The 25,715-nt window shown below is 38.0% G+C and overlaps 1 protein-coding gene across 1 annotated transcript; it reads left to right on the top strand.

The window, feature by feature from the left end:
* The first annotated feature begins 17 nt into the window (after positions 1–17).
* On the top strand, positions 18–24,775 carry LOC138713180 (E3 ubiquitin-protein ligase MARCHF6). Its single transcript, XM_069845056.1, has 7 exons — positions 18–285; positions 630–1,033; positions 9,172–9,444; positions 11,291–11,800; positions 14,506–14,781; positions 18,599–18,799; positions 21,826–24,775. The coding sequence occupies exons 2-7, from the start codon at positions 653–655 to the stop codon at positions 23,074–23,076; spliced, it is 2,892 nt and encodes a 963-aa protein (XP_069701157.1). The 5' UTR covers positions 18–285; positions 630–652; the 3' UTR covers positions 23,077–24,775.
* Positions 24,776–25,715: the final 940 nt, after the last annotated feature.

The raw sequence follows: 25,715 nt of genomic DNA, 5'->3' as shown, positions 1-25,715 counted from the left end.
CGGAAAGTCACAGGAAGTACGTCATGATGAATTAAGGAAACCTAATTTGCGTATGACGTTAGATAAACAATTTGCATGTAATATTGAAGGTCATAGCAGGTTTTGTTAAAATTTTATTTATTTATATTTTGTGGTAAGATAGAATAGATATAATTTCTGCATCAGGGACATGTTTGAAGTATAGGTTGCAGTATTGGATTCTATGCTGCAGAGGATTTTCTGCCATAACAAGAGAAATCATCGTGGTGATGTGCAATTCTAAAATTAAATCTAAGTAGTGTAGTTGTAAGTATTTTGTAAATTTATCAAACATTGTCATGTTGTGCGTATTCATTTCTGCAGAATGTGAGTTTCAATTGTTCAGTTTAGAAATATGGATAGCAGTTATTAAAAGAATCAGCTTCCATTTTCATTCACCTTCCTATAGCAATACTATTGCAATAGAATATTCTTTTCCTCCTAGGTTTTTTTTTTTGCACAGAGACTTCCAGAAAATTATTTTTTAGTCTATTTAATGTAGTATAGTGTCACATATTAATGATATGCTGAATAAAATGTTGTCAATGAGTAGATGTGTTAATTGCGTTTTCTTATCTGTGTCATCCGTCCTCGTCTTCTATTGTGTACAGGTGACATACTTTCAGTCATCAAAATGATGGAAGATCTGCAAGGAGCGGACATTTGCCGGGTGTGCCGCTCCGAAGGTTTACCCGACCGGCCTCTTTTCCATCCTTGCATATGCACAGGGAGCATAAAATGGATCCATCAGGAATGTCTTGTACAGTGGATGAGATACAGCCGTAAGGAGTACTGTGAACTATGTGGACATCGCTTTTCTTTTACTCCAATATATTCACCGGACATGCCAAGACGACTACCACTTCGCGATGTAGCTGGTGGATTATTATCAAGTGTTGCCACTGCTGTCAAGTATTGGTTACATTATACTTTAGTGGCACTGGCGTGGCTTGGAGTAGTGCCACTTACAGCATGTCGGATTTACAGATGTCTCTTTACGGGATCTGTTGACTCGGTACGTAATATTTATAGGTATAGATTAATTATTCCACACAGTCTTTCATGTGATTATAACTCGTAAGATTTACGAAACTATTTGTAAATTATATTTTGCTAATAGGTTAACAAAATGGAATCCTTTATAATTTCTAATTTACTGATTATTATTGCAATTTGTCATTCTCTCCAGCATACCAGTTTCATTTACTAGGGTTGGATAAAAAGTAATGGCAACAGTTCGATATTTCTGACATGGCTTTATTCACAGGGGTACAACATTTACGTACCTTCTATATAGTCGCCCCCCTTATTTATTATCTTTTGCCAAATGTTTGGAAGGCGTCGTACATCATCAGCGCGTCCCTCTTTGTTGATGTTCCTTATTGACTGCCCTAAAGCACGGATAAGTTCATCTCTGGTATTGTACCGGGTCCCTCGCAGTGGTTCTTTCACGTTGGTGAAAAGATCGTAATCGCATGGATCATATCGGGTGAGTACGGTGGATGTTCCAGTAATCCGCGTTTTCCGTCTGCCTTGGAGGTACAGCATGGTGCAGTATTACCCCATCAATGTCATACACCACAATGAACATCTCCTTCACAGCACTTTGTGTAGGGCGTACTTTCTTTGGACGAGGAGAACCGGGATGCTTCCATTCATTTGATTGGCATTTCAAGTTTGGTTCATACGAGCGAGTCCGGGTTTCGTCCATAGTGACGATTCGTCCATAGCGACGATTCGTCCATAGCAACGATTCGTCCAAGAAAGTCGTCACCTTCCCTTTGGTACCGGTGGAACAAGGCCTTCCCAGAACGCTTTAACCCATCGTGCAACTGTGCGATATGGCAACGCTGCATCGCCACATGCTTCACGCAGTCCCTGAAAACATTCTTGTGCACTATGACCTCTTGCCATTTCAATTTTGATCCAGGAACATTGCTCTAGTTTTGTAAGGATGGTCTTAGGGCGCTCGCACTATCCCTATGAAAGAAACGTTCTACACACTGCAGTAGATTGATGGAGTACTGTCGCCGCTGGCTGCACTAACTCATCTAACAGTCCTTGTTCATGTCCACACAGCTGGCAGCTCTCGAACGCACCATCATCACATGACAGCAGTGTTGCCATTACTTTTTATCCAACCTATGTATAAAAGGCAGAGCCTGCTAATAGTAGAAGACTTCTTTTTTAATTTCACGACCTGAACATGACAATGATCCATGCCATCAGAAGTTAGACTTACTTTGTATGAAACAGACTTAAAATATTTGAAGGTCAGTTCTTTTTAAACGTTTTGCTGATTATTAAATCAGACTTTGGTATTTAACTGGATTTTATGACAATAATTATGAGCTTAATGTTCTAAGTAAAATATAAATACGATGTTGTCTTATTACAGTGATCACTTCAGCCTTAATGTTCAAATGGTGGGATTAAATATGAAGTCTGTCTGGAAAGTTTTCAGTAGTGTAATAAAAAAGTAGCATACCTAGAACTATGGCGCCTTGGTTCCTTTCAAAGTAGTACTCTTTAAATCTCACAAACATATCCCAGCCTCCCTTTCTCTGCATAGTCCTTTTTCAGGATCACTTTCATCTGTTTCGTGTTCCCCATCTCATCCACCGTCTGCAATCTTCCACCTGTCAATGGTGATATTACCTTTAGGAAGTGCTAGAAGTCACAAGGAACCAAATCTGGGCTGTATACAGATGATGATGACAGACTTAGATGATGCAATATTTTGTCAAAAAAATGTTGTACGAGACATGAAGAATGGGTGGGTGTTTTGTTATGAATTTCACCACCACATTTTGTTTCAAGATTCTCAATCAAAATCTCTAAAACAGCAGACCTTCTGATTATCGCATTGTTAATCTTCTGTTTTTGTATATTGCAGTCTGCAAGTGTTGAACATTTTCAGGTGTTCTGATTGCTAAAGACTTCCTAAACGTGGATCACATTGGATTCGCGACCATCTTTGAAGCATCGGTACTACAATTTTTGTTGGCTTCGCTCACTGGATTATCCTCCAAAGCCCTGTTATGACAATTCTGCAGACGAATGTCCAAGTTGAAAGTAAAACTTGATGCAGATTTGCTTAGCAGCTCATTCAGTCCTTGTTATGCAGTACACAAGCTCACTCAATGTCCTCCAGCATGAAAACAATGTTTTCGATTTCATGATTCTGTAACACTGGTATTGCAAAGACTTTCAACATTTGAAAATATTGCTTCACGGTCGCCATCACTGTTTTTATTTGTCCATTTTCAATTTCTTCACAGAAATATGGTCCTATTATGAAATGTGACGTAAAACCACACCAGATAGTAACTTTGATATCATGTAAGCCTTGCTGTATAATTGTGTTCGGATTAAGGTAAGCGTTCACTACATCGTATCGCACTCATCGGACGAATCACACAGATCGGAAAAAGACAATCTTTGCTGTAATTCTTATGTAACCGTGTTCACTACATTGTATTGCACGCATCACCTTTCGGCAAATCCGTCCATGTTTCTCGGATGAGCAACTTTTCCGATGCGTGCGATCATAGCCTTCTTTAATATCATCATCATCATCCATAGCGCTACAGCCCGGATCGGGCCTCGGCTTCCTTAAGAATTCTTCTCCATCGGTCTCGATCTTTAGCCACCGTCCACCAGTTCTTCACTCCAAGCCTCTTAATGTCATCCATAACACAGTCTATACATCGTAGCTTTGGCCTTCCAACTCTTCTTCCTCCAGCAATCCCATGTTCCATCACCTTCCTAGGTATTTCACATTCATCCATTCTCTTAACATGCCCTGCCCATCTCAGACGAGCAATCTTAATGGATGTTATTATATCGGGAGACTCATAAAGCTGGTATAATTCGTTGTTATATCTTATTCTCCAAGTTTCACCATCCCTTACAGATCCAAAAATCCTTCGCAATATCTTCCTTTCGAATGCGGCCAATCTAAATTTATCCCTTTCGCTAAGAGGCCACGTCTCTGATGCATAGGTCAACACTGGTTTTATTAGGGTCTTATATAGTCTAGCCTTCTTTAATAAGTCAATTTTAATTGGTCAACTGTTACTATTATGTTGTGCCATGTTCAGTGTCGCGCCAAAATGGCAGACGGAAAACTTATTTCGCTTGTAGAAAATTGCGAAGAATTATATAATTTGAGGCGTTCCCATTACAGTAATCAAGTCATTTCTTACATATATATTATGTAACCAATATTTCTTTCGTTTCTTCCTCTTCAGTTAAGACTCATGAAGCAATTACAAATTTTTATTCGCTAACAGTCATAATTAATAGACCTAACCTCAACTCCTCTGTTTTCAGTAATGTCAATATCGTACGACGTCATGTTTTAAACAGCTGATAGGGAATCTGATGAGACGATGAGGTAGAGCCGTTACAGTGAACGCACTGCACTTAAAATATCTGTTGCATGTGATTCGTACGAGGAGTGTGATACGATGTAGTGAATGCTTACCTGTATCTTCTGCCCATATTCTGCAATTGAGGCATTCAAAGCTAAAGTGGATCAAGTCACAAATTTTCATAAATTGAGTTTAATTCATTTTCTGATTATCTGAAGTTGGATCTTTTCCGAGCAGTAATGGATCAAGTCTTAATTCCAAGCATTCGCCAGTAGGTGACACCAGTCACTTTTGGCTCAGATTATTTATTCACGATGTTCTGAGCCATAGTGGATCAAGTCACCAAAGCATTGCATCAGTTAACATCACAGTTGTTTATATTTTATAAATCTAGAATTTGAGACTGGAGCAATAAATTTATTAGTTTATTTTACGACGTTTCATCAACATGTAGGTTATTTAGCATCTGAATGATATGAAGGTGATAATGCCGGTGAAATGAGTCCGGGGTCCAGCACCGAAAGTTACCCAGCATTTGCTCGTATTGGGTTGAGGGAAAACCCCAGTAAAAACCTCAACCAGGTAACTTGCCCCGACCGGGATTCGAACCCGGGCCACCTGGTTTCGCAGCCATACGTGCTGACCGGTACTCCACAGGTGTGAACGCTAGTGAAATTGCATAATTCACTAGAGCAAGTTAATTGTAAGTTTTATTATCTCAAAACTACATCTCATGGATTTGATCCACTTTAGCTCTGAACGTGTCAATTATGAGTGTTAACACCCCCGTTCAATTGGAAATGTACCTCATCTGTCCATTTGTCAATCCATGTAACGTTCGATATCTTCTCAATGCATATGCATCATATTGTCTATTGCATTCGTAATAGCAATGAAGAAGGCCAATTCGAACTCGTAAAGGTAAAACCATTGTAAAGATGATTAAAATTACTCTCCGACAACTGCCGTCTGTATTCTGAACAACAATTATTGTTTATACAAGCATGATACAGTTACTATAGCAATGAAACACACATTGATAAAAAAAACCCAAACCTTCTAAACAGTAATGGTACCTATATGAAACCAAATTGCTGATATGTACAGAAGATACAGCTGTTTCAAAATGAGAACTTACTTTTGAATAACCCTATATATCAAACCGAAGTCCAGGATATCCTAACATATGGAGCTGAAATTTGACAAATTCCAATTTGGGAAACAAAAAGGATTTTAAGTACAGAACTGGATGCCCTAAGAAGATGAACTGGGAAATCTAAAATGGAAAAGTAAGAAATAGACGAATGAAAGAAATTATGGAAGTGGAAGATGAGCCAGACATTATAGATACAGTATAATAGAAAGGAAAAGGTTACAATGGTATGGCCATATCAGAAGAATACTAGAACAACAATTATCAAAAATGGAATGGATCCTACCAGGAAGAAGGAAAAAAGAATGACCAAAGAAGACTTGGATGGAGGGCGTACTAGCAGCTATGAATGGCTCGAGGATAAGAGTCAGGCTGATGGATGAATAGAGAGGAGTGGCGTTTTGTTTCTGGAAGACCGCAATAGTGTTATGACATTGGAATTATATATATATATATATATATATATATATATATATATATATATATATATGTACTACTACTACTACTACTACTACTACTACTAATTCCACAATTTGGGACATCTGGCCGACATCTACACTACAGCTGACCACTAGGGTGATTTGCAGAGAGAATACAGAACAATGATAAATTTAAAAATAAAGTAAACTTTGATTTCGGAGAAACATGAGATGAAAGTACATTGAAGAGTAGTGAAATGAAGTAAAAAAATATATATTACATAGTGTTATACAAGTGATTGTGTAAAATGGATAATGAATCTCTCAATACCATTAGACAAATTTTGTTAATGTCCTCATTAGAAAATTGAAGAGAAAGGAGAATGGTTTTGGTCAACTTAAATGAAGTTCCCCTAGCGCCAAAAAGAAGTCCTTTCACTTCCCATGTATTAATATTAATTTTGTATCCCTCACTGAAGTGAGGAATACATGGGTTGTAAATAGACTTCTTTTCATTGTTAACGTTATTGGCTTGTTGATCATCATCCTCAAAACGGACAGTGGGGTCAAGAATGAGGCTTCTTTGATTCCGGCGATTGATTGCTATAATGTCTGACCCATTCTCAGCCAAGCAGTGCACTTCTTCGTAAACCTCTCACTTTGCCTTCCGAAGAGTGGTTGCAATGGAGCTTCTCACTTATGGTGGCGATTGTTACTCAGTAGTTCTCCTTTAGGGCAATAACCCAAAACATGCCCAAGGGTTTCTACTTCGCTGCATCCTGGATGACGACAGTTTTGATTTTGGAAGGAACGACCTGGCACAGATCGTATTGCTGCTATGTTTGTGGATATCTTTATGGCATTGATCCACTCTGAGGATGATATCCCTCTTATATATATATATATAAAATCTGTTTTATAACTTCGGAGCATTTGTTTGAACTCTTCCATTTTGTTTTCACAAGACAATTGATTGTGTTCGAATGCTTAAATTTTTTTTTTTTTTTTTTCAGTAAACTTGTTGGATTTTGGTACATTTTAATATTATTACATGTTTTTTTTATTTTTCTTTTACTTTACTATGTCTTGTGTGTGTACTAATTTTTCATTTCTCTTTTTCTGGTATTTATTTTGATATACAAAGTTGTTTGTGATTTTGGTATTAGATTTGTTTGACTAGTTCCTTTGTCATATCTCTCTTTGTTTGTCTTCATTAAATCAAATATGCATCTCGTGTATATACTGGTAATTTTCCATTTGCCTAGAAGCTTAGTCATAATTTCTTGGGGTTGCTGTATTTTGACGATCTGTTTCCATTTTCAAAAGAACGCTTTTTGACAGTCATCTTATTGGAGGACTAATAGGGATATCTTGAACTAGCACCAACAGATAGCGCACGTGTACTTTGAGGGCTGCACTTTGCGTGTGCATTTGTTTTCCGGTATATAAACATTGAGGATTTACGTAGTGTATTAATACAATAAATACTCTTAAAAACAACTTAAAATGCCAAATTTTAGTTGTGTTCCTACATTTAAAAACCAGGGAAAGCCTTTTGTCTTCATTCAGGTCCCGAAATATTCTGAATATATGGTTTAACCAATTAAATTGCGCCTCGAAAGTTAAACAAAAATAACTACTTCAAGTAAGAAAAGAGGGGAAAGAAAAATTAATAAAAACATATGCAATGTCAACAGCAAGCAATGTTAGCTTAGATTATATTCAGTACTTCTAGAAGTCTCCGAAGTTTACGCCAGCATTTTACGCCTGCATTAAACTCTCGATTAACTGGCATGTTTATTATCCAGGACGATCCATAGTGAAATCAATTTCGTGAATAATGTTTTTAATGTGCTATAAACTAATTAAAACCATATATTATTTTAATGTACCGAAGTACATATGATATTTCCATGCAGATATTCTGCGTCATCATACGATGAAAGAGTAATGGAACAGAGAAAAATTCTCTCCGGTGTAGAGCTGAAAACCCGGGTTCAAATCCCTGCACTGGAGAGAATTTCTTTCTGTTCCATTACTCTTTCATCGTATGATGACGCAGAATATCTGCATGGAAATATCATATGTACTTCGGTACATTAAAATAATGTATGATATGCGTAAATTACTTCGTGATTTAAGACGGCGCTTATTCCGTCGGATCCCGGCCAACTAGTCACTCATAACGAGTGCACCTCAGCACATGTGTGGACTTCGGTTCTACATTCATAGACATCTATGACGTAGTGCAGAGGGCGGCCACTAGAGGAAACCCAAGATTTGGAACTTAATCTGAGACAATTCTGTCCGACGCCGGGGTGGTATCTGGTGTGGCTTAGTGGATAAAGCATCAGCACGTAGAGCTGAAAACCCGGGTTCAAACCCGGCGCCGGAGAGAATTTTTCTCTGTTCCATTACTCTTTCATCGTAATCAAAACCATGTTTTTACTTCAAATTTTGAAATCATCCTACATAGTATTGAAAACTGCATGTTCTTAACCTACAAAACACAGGAATAATCGCGATCATATTGTATCATCTTGTCAAACATTGCATTTGATGTTTCTTCAATTAGTGAAAAAATATGAGGAATTAAAACTCGATAGTCCCTTCCCTATAAAAAAAATAACACATTGGTGGCTGCATATCCTGTTTTTACAATACTAATGATTAAAGAGGTAATATTCATCTTCGACAAAGTTCCTATTTTTTTATTCCTGCACCTCATTCTGGTTTAGGTTCATGAACATTCAGTTTACTCGTATCTATATTCTGCATACTGCAGATTTCTCAATCCATCTCTTTAGGGGAATCGCTGAGTATTATGCAAGTTTACGCTATTATTTATTGTAATTTAAATTAAATTATGATGTAAGAAAATGCTGAATTATATTAAATTATACTAGGTTATACAAAATAATTATAAATATAATTTGACACGCACAGAAAACCAACAAGCGGGAGAACGTAATGAACTGTAGCGTGTGACACAATATAGCCCTACAACATGTTGTGCCGCATGGAACGCTCCTGCCATCTAACGGTAAAACTTCGCATAAGATATCCCTATTATTGTTTCTCCAACTGCTGTGGGTATCTCTTGATTGCGAGTCCACTTGCTTAAGACTTACAGCCAGCAACACAATCTGGTAGATTTTTATACGACATAGCGAAATTCTTGAATTTTTGTGTGTGTTTATTTCAGATTTTGACTCTTCCCTTGGATATGCTATCAACAGAGAACATTGCCTCCGATGTTTTTCATGGATGCTTTGTTGTGACTTGCACACTGTTTGCATTCATTGGCCTGGTATGGCTGCGGGAACAAATTTTACATGGTGGTGGACCTGACTGGCTTGAGAGAGAGAACAATAACATTGCTCCACCAGCTGGAGAAATTCCTGCAGTACCAGTGCATCCCCCTCCACCAGATAATAATAATGTTCTGGAACCAGACCTGCAACAAGGAATGGACCAGGTAAGAAAAATTGTCAGATAACTTTGGAAGAATTACATTCCTGGCAAATGAACAGTAGTAGTGACATTTGCACTTCGTTGTTTTTGTCAGTGTTTGTTCCATAAAAGTTTATCCAGTGAACAAGTGAGGTGGGGAGGTTTGTGCTGTGATGATACCCTACCAGAAAAAGTGACGAGAGTTGTGTCTAATAAATAAATATGAATAAACATGAAATTTAGGGTAAATGGCCATAAGGGAGGCTATCAATATAATATAATGTAATATAATATGTGACCTGTTGCGCGAAAAAGGATCTAAAGTCGTAAAAGGAAATTTTACAGGAGAACAAAATAACGTATTTGTGATGTAAAAACTACATTTCTATGTTTTGACATCTTGCGCTACCTGTAGGCTTTTTTACATACTAAACTAGGATGTAGTTTTACACAGTGCTTCTTAAATACCTGAATCTTTCTTATAGTTGCTAAGAAAACAAGTGAAAACTTTAATTCTATTTTTCTCGAAAAGTACATAATGTAATATCAACATTCAATAAGTAATATATTAAAAATTATAGCACCTACAACCATGATATATTTTTTTAAATGCTCAATATTTCATCCTCTTTTTGAAAAAAAAAAATAAAAATCCGACTTTAGGTCCCATTTCCTGCAACTATCATATATAGATCTGAACCTTCTTAAGTAACACTAATAAGGCATCATTCATGAGACAACTAAGCCAGGAGATAATGGGGTAGGATGGCCAGTTACTTTATTATATTATTATATATTATACCATTCCTTCCAGTGCATTCTTCAGTAGAGAAAAGTTTGGGGCAGAAGAAATCAGATGATAGGCATCACTAAAGATACAGTAGAATTTCTCGTATCTGGAAACTGTAGGATAAAGCCAGTGCCAGATAACTGATTTGGCCGATAATTGAAAAATACGTTTATAGATTATGTAAAGACACATTGTACTGCACAAACATTTTTTCCATGTTCAAATTTAGTAATTTTCATATATATATTTAAAAATAAAGTTTTGAAATACGTAGAATGTTTATTTTTAGTACTGAATATGGTAATGTACATTCATAATTACAGTACTTGATCCAGTACTACGAATAATTGCATTTTCCACATGATTTAAATCGGAAGTGACATCAGTAATTTGACAACTAAAAGCAATAATGAATCTACGAATCAGAGACACCATGGGAAGGGCTTCATTGTGAGAAGGATTTGGAATGTCTATCACTTCCACTTCCTCTTTGTCAAGTCTTCACTGACAATGTGATTTAAAACTGCCAGCACAAAGAACAGGTACTGAAGGGTCGCATTCCATTTTATTGTATTCACCAAATACTCCTACAAATCCTTGAATATGCAGGCGCTAGTGGTAAATGCAAAAGTCCAGGAAAATTTTCTTAGTATCCTTTAAAGTACGATATTTTAGAATTTTCAGCAGTTGAAAGAGTGTGTTGGACGGGATGACTAGCATATTAAGCGATGGATTTTACATGGTTTTATATAGGGATGTCAAGGGACGAGACGAAAAGAGCGTATAATGCGGGATAGCATAACAAATGGGCTTGTGTTATCAGAATTTCACTGTATGTAATTATACAGATTATCATATGGCTTTATAGGAATTATATTTTTAAGAAAAGAGCAAATAAGAATTACTCCATCAGAGGAGGAGAAGAGCCTGTGGGAGAGTTTGTCCTCTCACCTTTCGATATAGTTTTCACTAAAAAAAATTACCAAACAAATCTTTAACATCAGTCTGTTAAATTTTCCTTGTTGCTATTAAATAATTGTGAGTAGTATGTTTGAGAGTACGGTAACTTTGTATTTTACAGGAACAACCTCCAATTGCGGCTGCTTTAGCAGGCGGTGCTTTACCTCCCCCTGTTGTTGGTCCAGAGTTGGAAGGAGTGGACCCCCTTGAGAACGCAGCCGTAGGGGAAGCAGATGAAAATGGTGGAGGTGCCGGGGAAAATGGAGCAGCAGCAGATGAAGGCAATTGGAATCCCATTGAGTGGGATCGAGCTGCAGAAGAATTGACATGGGAGCGTCTCCTCGGGTTGGATGGCTCACTCGTGTTTCTGGAACACGTGTTCTGGGTCGTCTCCTTGAATACTCTCTTCATCTTGGTGTTTGCATTCTGCCCATACCACATTGGACATTTTGCCGTGGTGGGCTTCAGTTTGCGCGAACATGCCGCTGCATCTCACTTTGAAGGGCTTGTGACGACCCTGTGTGGGTACTGTGTGATCGGACTTTGTCTCGTGCTACTCCATGGACTGGCTTCATTACTTGGCTTGAGAAGATCCAGAAGAGTTCTAGGGCTTTGTTACGTGGTTGTGAAGGTAAGATGTATTCAGAACAGCTTTACTTAAGCTTCAGAAATTATTTTGTGGCTTGTTTTTATTTTATTTTTTTAGTGGGTTATTTAACGACGCTGTATCAGCTACTATAGTCCCGTCGCTCTAATTTCCGGTAGCCAATCGCGTTGCAGATCGGCTTGTGATTCGCTGAGGAAGACGTTATTCATTTCTTAAGGCTCGATAAATACTTAACATAATCGCCCGCCATTTTGGCTCTTTCGTTGGAGTTCGCAGAAAGCACACGAAGACGTTATTTGCCGCTCAATTATTTGCTGGATTACAGTGCGTTTGATTTATTATCATAGGAGCTACGATATGATAATGTTTAACGGTGTGGCAAATAGATTCCTCGTCTGGTAGCTCGGCAACGAAAGAACAAAAATGGCGAACGATACTCCCCTACCTAGACTTTATAGAGCCTTCACTTCCTAAGACGTAAGCAAAGAGGAGAAGTCACACCAGGAATAACAGCGTCGCGACTATAGCTTATTTAGCGTCGATGGATTGGCGATAGCAAGATGGTATTTGGCGAGATGAGGCCAAGGATACTCCATGGGTTATCTGTCATTTACCTTAGGGTTGGAAAAAATCTCGGAAAAAGCACACACACGCACATGCTCTTTCTCTCCCTTTCCCCACTCTCTCCCCCTCTATCTCCCTCCACCTCTCCTCCCCATCTCTCTCCCCCTCACTCCCCTTCCCCTCCACTCTCTCCTCTCTCTCTCATTAAAATCCGAGGAATCACGAACGAATTTTTTTTTTTTATCCAATGCCACCAGGTTGTCTTTTCGACATTTCTGGTCTTCTCTCCTTGCCGTGGCTTAATTGTAACCCACTTCTGAGGTTGGGGCGCCTGGAAGGCGGAGTTACATTACCCCGATGATGTGATAGGATGATTATGATATTGTGGTGCCAGGAGAGGTCTTAAATCTAAACTTAACCTAAATTCCAGACCATGGACGAACACAGGAATAATCCCCTTTAAGGAAAAATTCCTGTGCTCTAACCGGTAATCGAACGAAATATATGCAGATGAATATTCCAGGCATGGATTGTGTCAGATGGCCATGTGCATACACACAGAGTGAGACATCTGCGCCTTCTACATGTGAATAGTTCAATAATGTCAATTAGCATATAATGATAGGTTTATATTTGAGCATTGCAGTGTGTTATGAAGACTATTATAAAATTTTCGGTAGTGTATGATTGACAATTTTCACGAAATAAAGACAGGGTGAAAACGTTCGTTTCACATCAAAAGTTGTGAATTTAACATAGACCTACTTGAATGAAGTCAATTAATTCACAGTCAGGTTTTCAGAAAGTGACACATAGTACGTTGTTTATCGGATGTACCCATTAGAAAAAAAGTAAGGCGTAAGTCCAAAATATAAAATATATTATTTTTATGCATATTCATTTAAAAATGTGATTTAAATACATTTAAAAATGTGATTTAAATACATTTTCATTTTAAAAAATGCAATTACAAGTTGAAGGCCAGAAATATTTGCATTTCATGTGTTTCCTTTAAAATATGTAATTTTATGTTGGAATACGCTAAATATGTTGTTGTTGTTTTCTAATGCCAGGCATTTGACAATAAAGTCATTTGACCTCTTGCACTCCAATATTTTTCAAAGATATTATCATGGCCAGCCACTGACACACAGATTTTGAGATGTTCTGAATCCATTTCTTGATTTGAGTTGCACAATGGACAGTTAGGAGACTGATATATTCCAATTCTATGCAGATGCTTGGCCAAACAGTCATGGCCTGTTGCCAATCTAAATGCAGCTACAGATGATTTGGTGGTAAATCGGGAATCAACTGTAGATTATGATGCAGAGAGTTCCATTTTTCCCCTTGAGATTGTGTTACCAAATTTTGTTTGTTGAAGTCTAAGTATGTAGATGTAATAAATCTTTTCACAGAGTAATACGTAGATTTAGTAACATGTCTGTAAGTAGCAGTACTGCCCTTCTTTGCTAAATATACATTTTATGTAAAATAGAACTTCAGAATTACGTTTATAAAATATATGTGATAAATTATTATATGAAGCATTAGCAGCAAAAAAAATTGGTAAAAACATGATTAGAAATTTGTTTATTTTTTTTTAATACAGAACATAGGAATAGGTGCTACAATTTCGAGGGTATTCTATAAAATGCAGAGTTGCATAATACTGAAAAGAAAAGGGCAAGTGAATCACTCTATATATATATATATATATATATATATGCACACATTCGAATATTAATAGAATCATTACTGGAATTTTAGTGTTTTCGTCTTTTTTTTTTTTTTTTACTTGGTTATTTAACGACGCTGTATCACCTACGAGGTTATTTAGCGTCGATGGGATTGGTGATAGTGAGATGATATTTGGCGAGATGAGGCCGAGGATTCGCCATAGATAACCTGACATTTGCCTTATGGTTGGGGAAAACCTCGGAAAAAACCCAACCAGATAATCAGCCCAAACGGGAATCGAACCCGTGCCTGAACGCAACTCCGGATTGGTAGGCAAGTGCCTTAGCTGACTGAGCTACACCAGTGGCTTTTTCGTCTTGTCAGGGAAAAGATGCAAACATATGAAAATCCTAGCTTTAGTCATAAAATTAGTGACCTATAATTAGGATTTCTTTTTAACAAAGAACTGTTCTGTTTGTTTTCAGGTGTCTTTGTTGTCAGTAGTGGAGATAGGCGTTCTTCCACTCATATGTGGCTGGTGGCTCGACATCTGTTCATTGTCTATGTTTGATGCAACTCTAAGAGACAGAGAGTCAAGTTTCCGCTTGGCTCCTGGCACCTCCATGTTCATACATTGGCTTGTTGGAATGGTCTATGTGTACTACTTTGCATCATTCATACTACTTCTGAGAGAAGTGTTAAGACCCGGTGTGCTTTGGTTCCTCAGGAACTTGAACGATCCAGACTTCAGTCCAATTCAGGTTAGTCACTTGCAATAATTGTATGGGCTATTCCATTTCAAATTGACCGAAATATAGAGAAAATTGACCTTGCAATTTTTAAATACAATGAAACTTTCTGTCCGTAGACAACTGTGATACAATGCCTTGTGCAAAGTTTGAGGCATCAGAACTTAATAGTGTTTAAATTAATAATATTTAAATTTATCGTATTTTCATAAAATTAGCAACTTTAAACTGTTGTGGCTCCGAAATCCTTTCACCCAGTGATCAAAATCATGATTTATTTTGATGCTGAGAAGTTAAAGTTTATATTAACATGTAAACAGTTTTTCTTACTTTTTATGGAAATGGAGAAATTTAGATTTTTCTTCAATAAGACGCCTTTGGCCATGAAAAAATATTTTAAAAATATATGGTTATATTCCGCATTGAAAGTACAAATAAACACATATCTTTTACTGGTGCACTGTTGATAAGAAAGTATTGAAAATATCAAATAAAGAAAATAAATAGTACGCATGTGAACTAACCAGCTGACTGTGAGATGGGAGGTAGTCGAGACAAACACGTGATGTGTCGTCTAGCAGTCATGGTTGGGCTAGCTTTATCACAAGTTTTCATAAACACAGGAGTAAAATGACGCCCAATGCTCGCTTATCTTCAGCTCTTGGCCAGTGCGTGCGGTACTGCGCCGTTCAAGTCTAGGTGTGTGAAAATAATTATTTAATACCCTCGAAACTTATTGCTGAGCCACTAAGCAAACAATGCCAAATCCCTCTTAATAATGCAAGGTTTTTTCTCAATATTTTTTTTACATTTTTACAAATGGCCAAAAAGCCTAAAAGCAAGTAAAATCAGATTATCTGTCTCTCTGTATACAATAAAAATAAGGATTACTTCTTAACATAACCTACCAAATTTCAGCTTCAAAATGAGCTCCCGTTCAATGTTCTGCAGTAAATGGTTCCGGAGTTCTGAGCGCTGAAAGAGGCTTGTTTTTATAAAATACGCTAAATTTGTCGCTCAATGATACGAAAATCGTTTGACTTTCGATAGTATATTTTTTAAAATGCACTCTCCTCAGCACCTTGTATAAATAGGGACAAAATTAGAGTATAAAAAAATGCGAGGTTTTTTACTGATCGATTTCATATGGAATAGCCCGTATGTACGTTAAGATCATATGAGCGTATGCTATTCTCAATTCTCTGATTAAAATTTACCATAGGCAATTCCATGAGTGCTATTCATTCCATGATAAATTCACGAGCAGTGCAGGTGTGAGTTAATTTGTCCAAAGTAAATGAGCAGCATCTTTGGTTAGACTATTTCACGAGTATGATTGTATAATAACACTGATAAGCTAGGTATGCTTACTTACTTACAAATGTCTTTTAGAGAACCCAGAGGTTCATTGCCACCCTCATAAGCTTGCTATTGGTCTCTATCCTGAGCAAGATTAATTAAGATTAATTTAGTCTCTACCATCAAATCCATTTTAATGTCATCCCATCTATGTCTCGGCCTCCCCAAAGATATTTTTTCCTCCGGTCTCCCAACTAACACTCTATATGCATTTCTGGATTTGTCAATACGTGCTATATGCCCTGTCCTCCTCATACGGCTGGATTTAATGTTCCTAATTATGCCAGATGAAGAATATAATGTGTACAGTTCTGCGTTGTGTAACTTTCTCCATTCTTCTATAACTACATCCCTCTTAGACCCAAATATTTTCCTAAGCACCTTATTCTCCAACACTCTAGCCTCTGTTCCTCTCTCAAAGTAAGAGTCCAAGTTTCACAACCATACAGAACAACCGGTAATATAACTGTTTTATAAATTCTAACTTTCAGCTTTCTTGAGAGCAGACTGGATGACAAAAGCTTCTCAACCAAATAATAACAGGCATTTCCCATATTTATTCTGTGTTTAATTTCCTCCCGAGTATCATTAATATGTGTTGCTGTTGCACCGAGATATTTGAATTTTTCCAGCTTTTCAAATGATAAATTTCCAGTTTTTATATTTCCATTTCGTACTTTGTTGTGGTCATGAGACATAATCATATACTTTGTTTTTTCGGGATTTGCTTTCAAATCTATCTCTTTACTTGCTTCAAGTAAAATTCCCTTGTTTTCCCTAATAGTTAGTGGATTTTCTCCTAACATATTCAGTCATCTGCATAAACAAGCAGCTGATGTAACCCTTAAAAAAAAAAAAAAAAAGTTACGTTTTATTTAACGATGCTCATAACTGCAGAGGTTATATCAGCGTCGCCGGTGTGCCAGAATTTTGTCCTGCAGGAGTTCTTTTACATGCCAGTAAATCTACTGACATGAGCCTGTCGCATTTAAGCACATTTAAATGGCCCAGGATCAAACCCACAACCTTGGCATAGAAGGCCAGCATATTACCAACTGTGCTAACCAGGGTGACTAATCCATTCAATTTCAAACCCTCTCTGGACTGTGCTTTGAACTGTTGAATTAGTTACAAAGAGAATTTAAGTATTTCTTTAATTTGGCCCTAAATAATCTTATGTTTTGAGTTTGATTTTTTATATCTATAGGAAGGTTATTAAAAATTTTTACTGCCATATAACGCACTCCTTTCTGATAGCATGATAGAGTATAAAAGTATAAGAGTCATTTTTTGACACATATTTATGCTATGAACTGTGGAATTAGTTATAAAGTTTTCACTATTACATACGAGGAAGTTTATTAATGAAAAAAATATACTGACAAGCCATGGGCATTATTTGTAGTATTTTTGAAATGGTCCTATAGAATTCCCTAGACTTGGCACCTACTATTATTCTGGTTATTCTTTTTTGTAGTAGGAATATACTGTTACTATCTGTAGAATATCTCCAGAATATTATTCCAAAGCTCATTACCGAGTGGAAGTATGCTAAGTATATTGATTTTAAGGTATTGATAGTTACAATCTCTTGCATAGATCTAGTAGCAAAAGATGCTGAATTTAGTTTGGGGGTAATTTCTTTAATATGATTTATGCTCGACCATGCCGAAATGTAGTAATTATACACCTGGTAGCAGTCCTTTAATGCATGTCATTAAAGTACACCTATTCATTAAAGTTCAGGTTTTCGATTATTCTCGGATATGCAGTCGAAAGACAATGAGGGAAAAGTGACGGAGGCTGGAAATCCAATACTGTTGCAGAAGGTTATGTTCTGTTACTATAATAATTAGCGTTAATTCTAAATAATATTCAAATAAATTCAATTTGTCATCTCGTTTTTCAATTCTAAATCAATTTCCAGGTTATATCAAAATTAGTTCATGTTATTCTGTAGATTATAACATGGTCAATGACATTATTGTTCCTCGGATAAAATCAATACTTTCGCGTCTGTGCACATCTTACAATTTACGAGCGATGCACAAGGTCACTTCCACTCTTCAGTTAGATACGAATAAAATGAATACTTCTGAATAATTTCAAGTTAGAAATATGGTCGAGCATAAAAAGTCGTATGAAACTTGCCTATAATGGTAATTAAGACGCTCTTATGAAAATTATGAAATTCGCTTGCACTCGTTTCATAAACAAACATACTCGCGTCTTAATTACTATCATTATAGGTTCGTTGCATAATGTACTATTTTCCAATTTAACACATTATCAATGTGTAAGTCAAGAAATTTGGTTGTTATTGCTGTTTCTATTAGGGACCTTGAATTTTGGTAGGATTCGTCATAGGAAGAGCTGTTTGAATGATGTTTGTATTATATATATTGAAATTCAGTACTGATTCTTTTCATAATTTTACTGTAACAATGTTTATATTTTGTGCTTTTTGCAGGAAATGATTCATCTTCCAATTGTGCGACATGTTAGACGTTTGTTAGCATCTGCAGTTATTTTTGGGACAGCTGTGCTGTTAATGCTTTGGCTTCCTGTTCGAATTTTGAGAGTTGTATGGCCAAGTTTCTTGCCGTATACTGTAGCGCTGCAGAGTGAGGCCCAAGTCAATGAACTCTCTCTTGAACTACTGCTACTCCAAGTAAGTGCTCGTCTTAATTTTGGAAAGGGAAAGATGCTTGTTCGATAATCATATACAGTAGAGCAGCATTTCTCAAACTTTTTTGAAGTGCGGACCACTTTTTTAAGTCAGAGCAGTTGTGTGGACCACCTTACTCTTGTTCCCTTCGAAAGCAAATTTATAATTTTTGTAGTATACTTATATTTTAAAACATAATTAATTAATTAAAATTAATTTAATTCAATTAATTTTATATTAGTATTAACTAATTAAGTTAATGTTAATAGAAGAAAATTCATTTTGTTTTTTTATAATTCAAGGTTTTAGAGTTTGTATTATAGATTTATTTTATTAATTTGTCCTACAGAATAATATCTCTGATATTGACAATTAATATTTGAGAAAAAAATTCGCTCCAGTGCCGGGGATCGAACCCGGGTACTTGGCTCTATGTACCAAGCGCTCTGACCACTGAGCTACGCCGAATTCAATCCACAGCACCGGACCGAATTCTCCTCCTTCAATGTTTCCCTTTGTGGCCTGACTCCAAGTTAGGCATATATGTTGACGTGTATGTCCAATGTCAACTGTCATTATACTAGGAGCGCACTCAGCTGAGTGACTTGTTTGGCCGGGATTCCGCAGTTACGTGCACAGTAATCTGTACAAATATATGCACTGCAGCTATGAGAGTATTATAGATTTATTTTATTAATTTGTCCTACAGAATAATATCTGTGATATTGACAATTAATATTTGAGGAGAAAAATTCGCTCTGGCACCGGGGATCGAACCCGGGTACTTGGTTCTACGTAGCTCAGTGGTCAGAGCACTTGGTACGTAGAACCAAGTACCCGGGTTCGGTCCCCGGCGCTGGAGCGAATTTTTCTCCTCAAATATTAATTTTAGAGTTTGGATAATCTTTAACTAATGAACTAAAAAAATAAATAAATATTGGTACTCTCATTAATGAGATGGATGAGCCTTCCGATTCTTACACAGTTGTTCTATGTTTGGATGTATGCTGGTAAGCTTAAGTCGGAGATCGTCACATACTCGAGTCGATTTCGGTACTTTGTTTTTATTAGAGTTAGTGATGAAAACCCTTTCTCACACAGATACGTAGAAGCAAACTGAATTATAATCTGTAAAGCACCATTGTACAGTTCACTATATTCTCTTTTCACTTGTGATGAGGTCCAGAAATTAACCATACCTTCCGCTTCGAATTTCATTTTAAGTCCGACGTCATTCGAGAGTTCAATTAACTGTTCTCTTTCACTCAATGAAAGTTTGTTATTTTCAATATCGCAATGGAAGTGATCAGGAACCCATGAAAATTCGTCATATTTACGTCGAAAATAAGTTTCAAATTGTGACTTCAGAGTTGTATTATTGGTGTACGACCTACAGTACGGTATGTGACCATTTCAATGTGCAGACTGGGTATCGGCAAAACTATTAAGAAAGTCATCAATACATGAAAAGGTTCGGTACTTTGGTCGTCTGTTATGAATTCGGGTGGTCCCTGGCTGGGTTACAGGAGGCAGATGAGCTATAGTCTGATACGCAATTCGTTAGAATTTTATTTCTTCTTCTGTCTCTTTTGAAGGACCACAAGGGCAGACTTCGAGGACCACAGATGGTCTGTGGACCATAGTTTGAGAAACGCTGCAGTAGAGCATCAACCAAAATATTGGTTAACCTATAGAGTTACAGTCGGCAAATTTGAATTTGCACGCGCGCCATGTAGAAGTTTTGCTAGCGCTGTTTGCGAGATTTAGTGGCAAAAAAACGAGTCTCAGCTCTAAAACAAAAAAAAAAAGCCTACTTTAATGGCCGTTTTGAACTTGTCAGACTAGGCTAGTCAGTCTCTTTGTTATTTGTTGTCGTTCTCTAATGCCAGGCGTTTGACAATAAAGTCACCGACGGATCCTTGATCTCCAGAGAACAAGGTGCCGTTGCAGGTGTTACGTGCTGTCTCTTCTCACTTTATAGATCACTTGGATATGGAACAACAAGTTTTGATGGTGAAATCATTGCAATAAGTGAATGTCTCAGAAATCTTCTATGCCACATCAATAAATTTAGGAATGCAGTTATATTGTCAGACTCCAAAGCAGCTATTCTATCAATCGTCTCTAAACACACACCTTCATCTCAAACAGCAGAAATAACTAAAATGCTCTCTCAATTAATATCACTCAATAAAAGAATTGTATTCCAATGGATACCATCCCATTGTGGAATCCTGGGAAACGAGAATGTGGATGCTTTAGCAAAGAAGGGCAGCACTGCTACTTACAGACCTGTTACTAAATCTACGTATTACTCTGTGAAAAGATTTATTAAATCTACATACTTAGACTTTAACAAACAAAATTTGATAACACAATCCCAAGGGAAAAAATGGAACTCTCTGCATCAAAATCCACAGTTAATTCCCGATATACCACGAAAATCGTCTGTAGCTGCATTTAGATTGGCAACAGGCCATGATTGTTTGGCTAAACACCTGCATAGAATTGGAATATATCAGTCCCCTAACTGCCCATTGTGCAACTCAAACCAAGAAATGGATTCGGAACACCTCAAAAATCTGTGCTTCAGTGGCTGGTCATGATAATATCTTTGTTATTTGTAAGACGTGTGATACAAAATATATACTTTATGTACAGTTTTGTGTTTAATATCCATGTTTCTTTGTTTCATACTGCTCTTATGACGCCGGTACAATTTTTTTGTTTTCGTAAATGATCAGTTATCCGAACACACCCCTTCCACAATTGTTTCGGAAAATCGATGCTCTACTGTACTATGCTTTCATGGAATATTCAAGTCGATTTGAATATGTTTGCCAACTAAATACGATCCCCCAATCTCTGTTTTCATGCAGTTTTCAATATGTATTGAAAACAATGTGAATACAGTTGTACGTCCTTCAGGCAGTTGAATATCTCAACTCCAGTGTAGGCTGTCTTCCATATATGAGCAAGAAAAATTGCATTGGTCGTAGAAGAATGAGAGTGACTGTGCTTGATTTCAGGTGATCCTCCCTGCGCTGTTGGAGCAGTCGCACACAAGGACGTGGTTGAAGAGCCTCGTGCGCACTTGGTGCCGAGCTGTGGCTTGGCTGCTGGACTTGCGTTCTTACTTACTGGGCGACGAGGGGGGCGAGCAGGGCCACGGAGATGCTGCCGGAGGCCAGCAGGGTGTCCAAGCCCACCAACAGCAAGCGGGCAACAACGATCACGGTGGTGGGGGCGGTGGTGTTGCAGGCATCGGTGCAGGTGGGCTGGGGGCAGCACACCAGGCCCTCCTGCAGCGGGAGGGACCCACAGGATTCCAGCCTTACGAACGCCCGCGATGGTTCCCCGCTCGGCTGGTGGGTCTGTTGCTCACCGTCTGTGTGACGCTGGTGTTCGCCAGCCTGGCCGCTCTCACGCTGCCCGTCTGGTTAGGACGCCGCGTCATGGCCCTCTGGCTGGTAGGAGCGCCTCCTCCTGCTCCCCCTGTTGTAGCCACGGTAGCGTCTCCTGTCGGCGGAACCGGAAGCGACCCGATCTCAGCAGGCGGGCGAGTGCACGAGTTGTACACGGCGGCGTGCGGAACCTATCTGTGTTGGCTCGCGGCACGCGCCATCGCCTTGCTGCTCAGCTGGCTGCCGCAGGGCCGGGCCGCCATTCTCGCCCGTCTACGTCAGTGGTGCGTCTTGGGTGCCAAGTCGGCCGTGGCCTTCTCGGTTCTCCTCGGAGTGGTGCCGCTCCTCTTCGGACTCCTACTCGAGTTGGTGGTTGTGGTTCCGCTGCGTGTGCCTCTTGACCAGACTCCGGTGCTGTTTGTGTGGCAGGACTGGGCGCTGGGCGTCCTGTACACCAAGATAGCTTGTGCTGTAACCATGATGGGTCCCGAGTGGGCACTGCGACGCGCCATCGAGCGGGCGTATCGGGACGGAATCCGCGGCATGGATCTGGGATTTGTGCTCCGCGAGTTAGCCGCGCCGGTAGTAGCCTGTTTTGGCCTAGCGCTTGCCGTCCCTTACGCCACAGCATATGGCATCGTCCCCCTCGTGGTCACTAGTCCACATCTCCGCAACCTCATAGCGCGGAGGCTGTATCCTTTCTTGCTTCTTGTCACGCTTGTGGGAGGGGTCATCATGTTCCAGATCCGCCAGTTCCGCAAGCTGTACGAGCACATCAAAAACGACAAGTACCTGGTGGGACGCCGGCTCGTCAACTACGACCACAGGCGGCACAAATCGCCGAGTGGCGGCACGCAGTCCACCATCCAACACTGAAGTGGGAACAATAACTAGCTTAGCACATGGCATGTTACACCACTGGAGGTGAGGCTCATATCCTCTTCCATGAACACACACGAGCTAGTATAATCATTTACAAAGTGCGTGATGGTTGCCAACTCTCTTGAAAGTACACACAGGGTTCTTTGTACTGGCTTTAGCTTTTAGTGTCTAACAAATGTTTCTGACGCCTCAGGGTCGTGAAAATTGTAGCTTATAATTTTTTGTCCAACTTACTCCTAATGGTGGAAGATCACCTTTTCTCAGACACACTAATATTTACTTATTGTTCTTCTATTCACATTATCAGACTTAGGAATGTAATAACTTAGGTCCACATAGTCATGTGCAGAATGTTTAATTCTTCTCAACTTCTTATCTTTGTTGTGTTGTACTATTCGATTATTATAGTTACATGGCATATTCTTTGAATCGGGTGCAGATGTTTGTCCTGAGAAGTGCATCGAGAGAGCAGGATAGTTGGCAGCCATGAGTTGATGGGCCGGAGATTTAAGAATGGCTGGTGCTCCATTCTCGTTATAGCTTACCTTTGGACAGGGGCGGCCAAATGATTGGAAATCTTATTCAGTCATTATTAAAAAAATATTGACTTTTTGTTAAATACATTTTTTTCTGTTGGCAACGTCATTATTTCAGAGTTTAATATTTGTTGTCTCTTATATAAGCAGTTGTTTATAAAATTAGAATTTTATATAAAAGTATATTTAATTTAATTGGTGATTACACAACCAGAAATGACAGAGTTAATCATATTTAGACGTATGCAAATTGATGATTAGAAGTTGGCATTGAATTGTTCGTTGATGAAAGTTCATGGTTTTGTATGTTAAGAATATTTAAAAATGAAGGATCCAATGTGAAGGTGATTTGTTTGGCTGCCCTTGTCGATGCCCTCCTGCCAGATAATTCGTAATAGTGGTAAGCCTGTTGCAGTTAGTGAATGGGTAAAAGTGTGTGAGTGGGGTTCATTCATAGAATGATCTGTGTAGTATTTATCATTTAGGTTGTTGTTAATCGGTGGGGCATTTCCTTTGTTTGGTATTTTACAGGGTGAAGAGTGGATGCAAGAGTTGCAGTAGTTAATCATTTGCCGGTGAATAATTGATTATGGGATTATGTGGTCTTTTTCTTAAGTGTGTGTGAAGTGTGTGAATGGTTAGCAGTAGCTTTAATGGGTGTTCGATTCCTTCGAACATGTGAATTGCACAAGTTATACCTATATAAATATTATCTGTATAAATAACTAATTTGGGGTCAGGTTCACTCGGTGTATATATACGGTATATATGTAAGTATGGTTAATTATTTTATGTTGTTTGTTTATATTAAAATTCTAGGAATTCTTTTTTTTTCCACTTTTTTAAATCTATTTTCTGCTTTCAAATTTTACAGCATATCATTAAATGATATTTGTACATATTACTTATTTCTTGGATCTGAAATACTGTAAACAGTGATAGCATTGTTAACGCAGGCATTGGTTTTGGAGTGTCAAGCGTAATTTCTTTAGTCTTAAGTAGGTCTGTATTATGTTTTCTCTTTTCCAGTGTCTCATTTGTGTAAATTGTAGTACATAAAAGTGATGTTCATGTGTGTGTTATGAAATGTTGTACGTTTCCCTTTTTCCTTACAACATGAAGCAAAATAAATACGCAAAGACTGTCCTTCATTTTAATTAATGTGTTTTTTATGAATGATTCAAGATGGGTCAGTGAAATGGGCGATTATAGACATAATTGTTTCAATGTCATATTTCGCTGTTTTGTTGACAATCAATTCTTCATTCTATAATATTTAGGTACGATGAAGTTTTGGATTAAATTGTTGGCAATCGATTCTTCATTCTGTAATATTTAGTTATGAAGTTTTGGATGGGTGAACAACATGCGTTTGCTATTAAAGGAATACTTGTATTACAAAAATGAGGATAATGATTGAGTTGTTTGGACTTTTTTCATTGCTAATTTTAAAAAATTGTAGCACAACATTTCGAAGAGTGGATTTCTCTTCGTCATCAGGTGAAAATCTACTATGGGGATCGTTACAAACTGAGCTGTTTGTAATGATCCCCACAGGAGGTTTTCACCTGACGACAAAGAGAGATGCACTCTTCGAAACGTTGTGCTACAATTTTTGAAAATCAGCAATGGAAAAAGTCCAAACAACTCAACCATTAAACTATTCACCGTTGTTCCCCCTCCCCCTTTTTCATTCAGCTCCAGTGTTACCAACACATAAATGGTATCCCTGTCAGTATAAAACCTGGAAATCTGTCGGAATCCGTCAAAATTAAAAAAAATAAGACCCAATATATATAACAACTTACTTATCAATCCTGATTATAATAATAATTCGTCAACATCTAACTTGATTACGAGGAAATCTGAAACAGGGGATTCTTAAACATTGTATGGAACAGGTAGGGCTGTTCAAATAAAAAGTAAAATCTCCCAAAAATTAAACAATTAAAAATGACAGCAGCAAAAAATGTCAAAAGACAATGTAAATCGTAATTTCCGCCAGAAAATCTGTCACCTGTCAAAGACATTTTTTTTCCTATCTGCTGCGTTGAAATTCTGTCAGTTTTGACGGAATTTCCGTCCAGTTAGCAACAC

The sequence above is a fragment of the Periplaneta americana genome, chromosome 14, assembly GCF_040183065.1.
Source record: "Periplaneta americana isolate PAMFEO1 chromosome 14, P.americana_PAMFEO1_priV1, whole genome shotgun sequence".
NCBI classification, from domain to species: domain Eukaryota; kingdom Metazoa; phylum Arthropoda; class Insecta; order Blattodea; family Blattidae; genus Periplaneta; species Periplaneta americana.
This window is presented reverse-complemented; position numbering and strand designations above follow the sequence as displayed.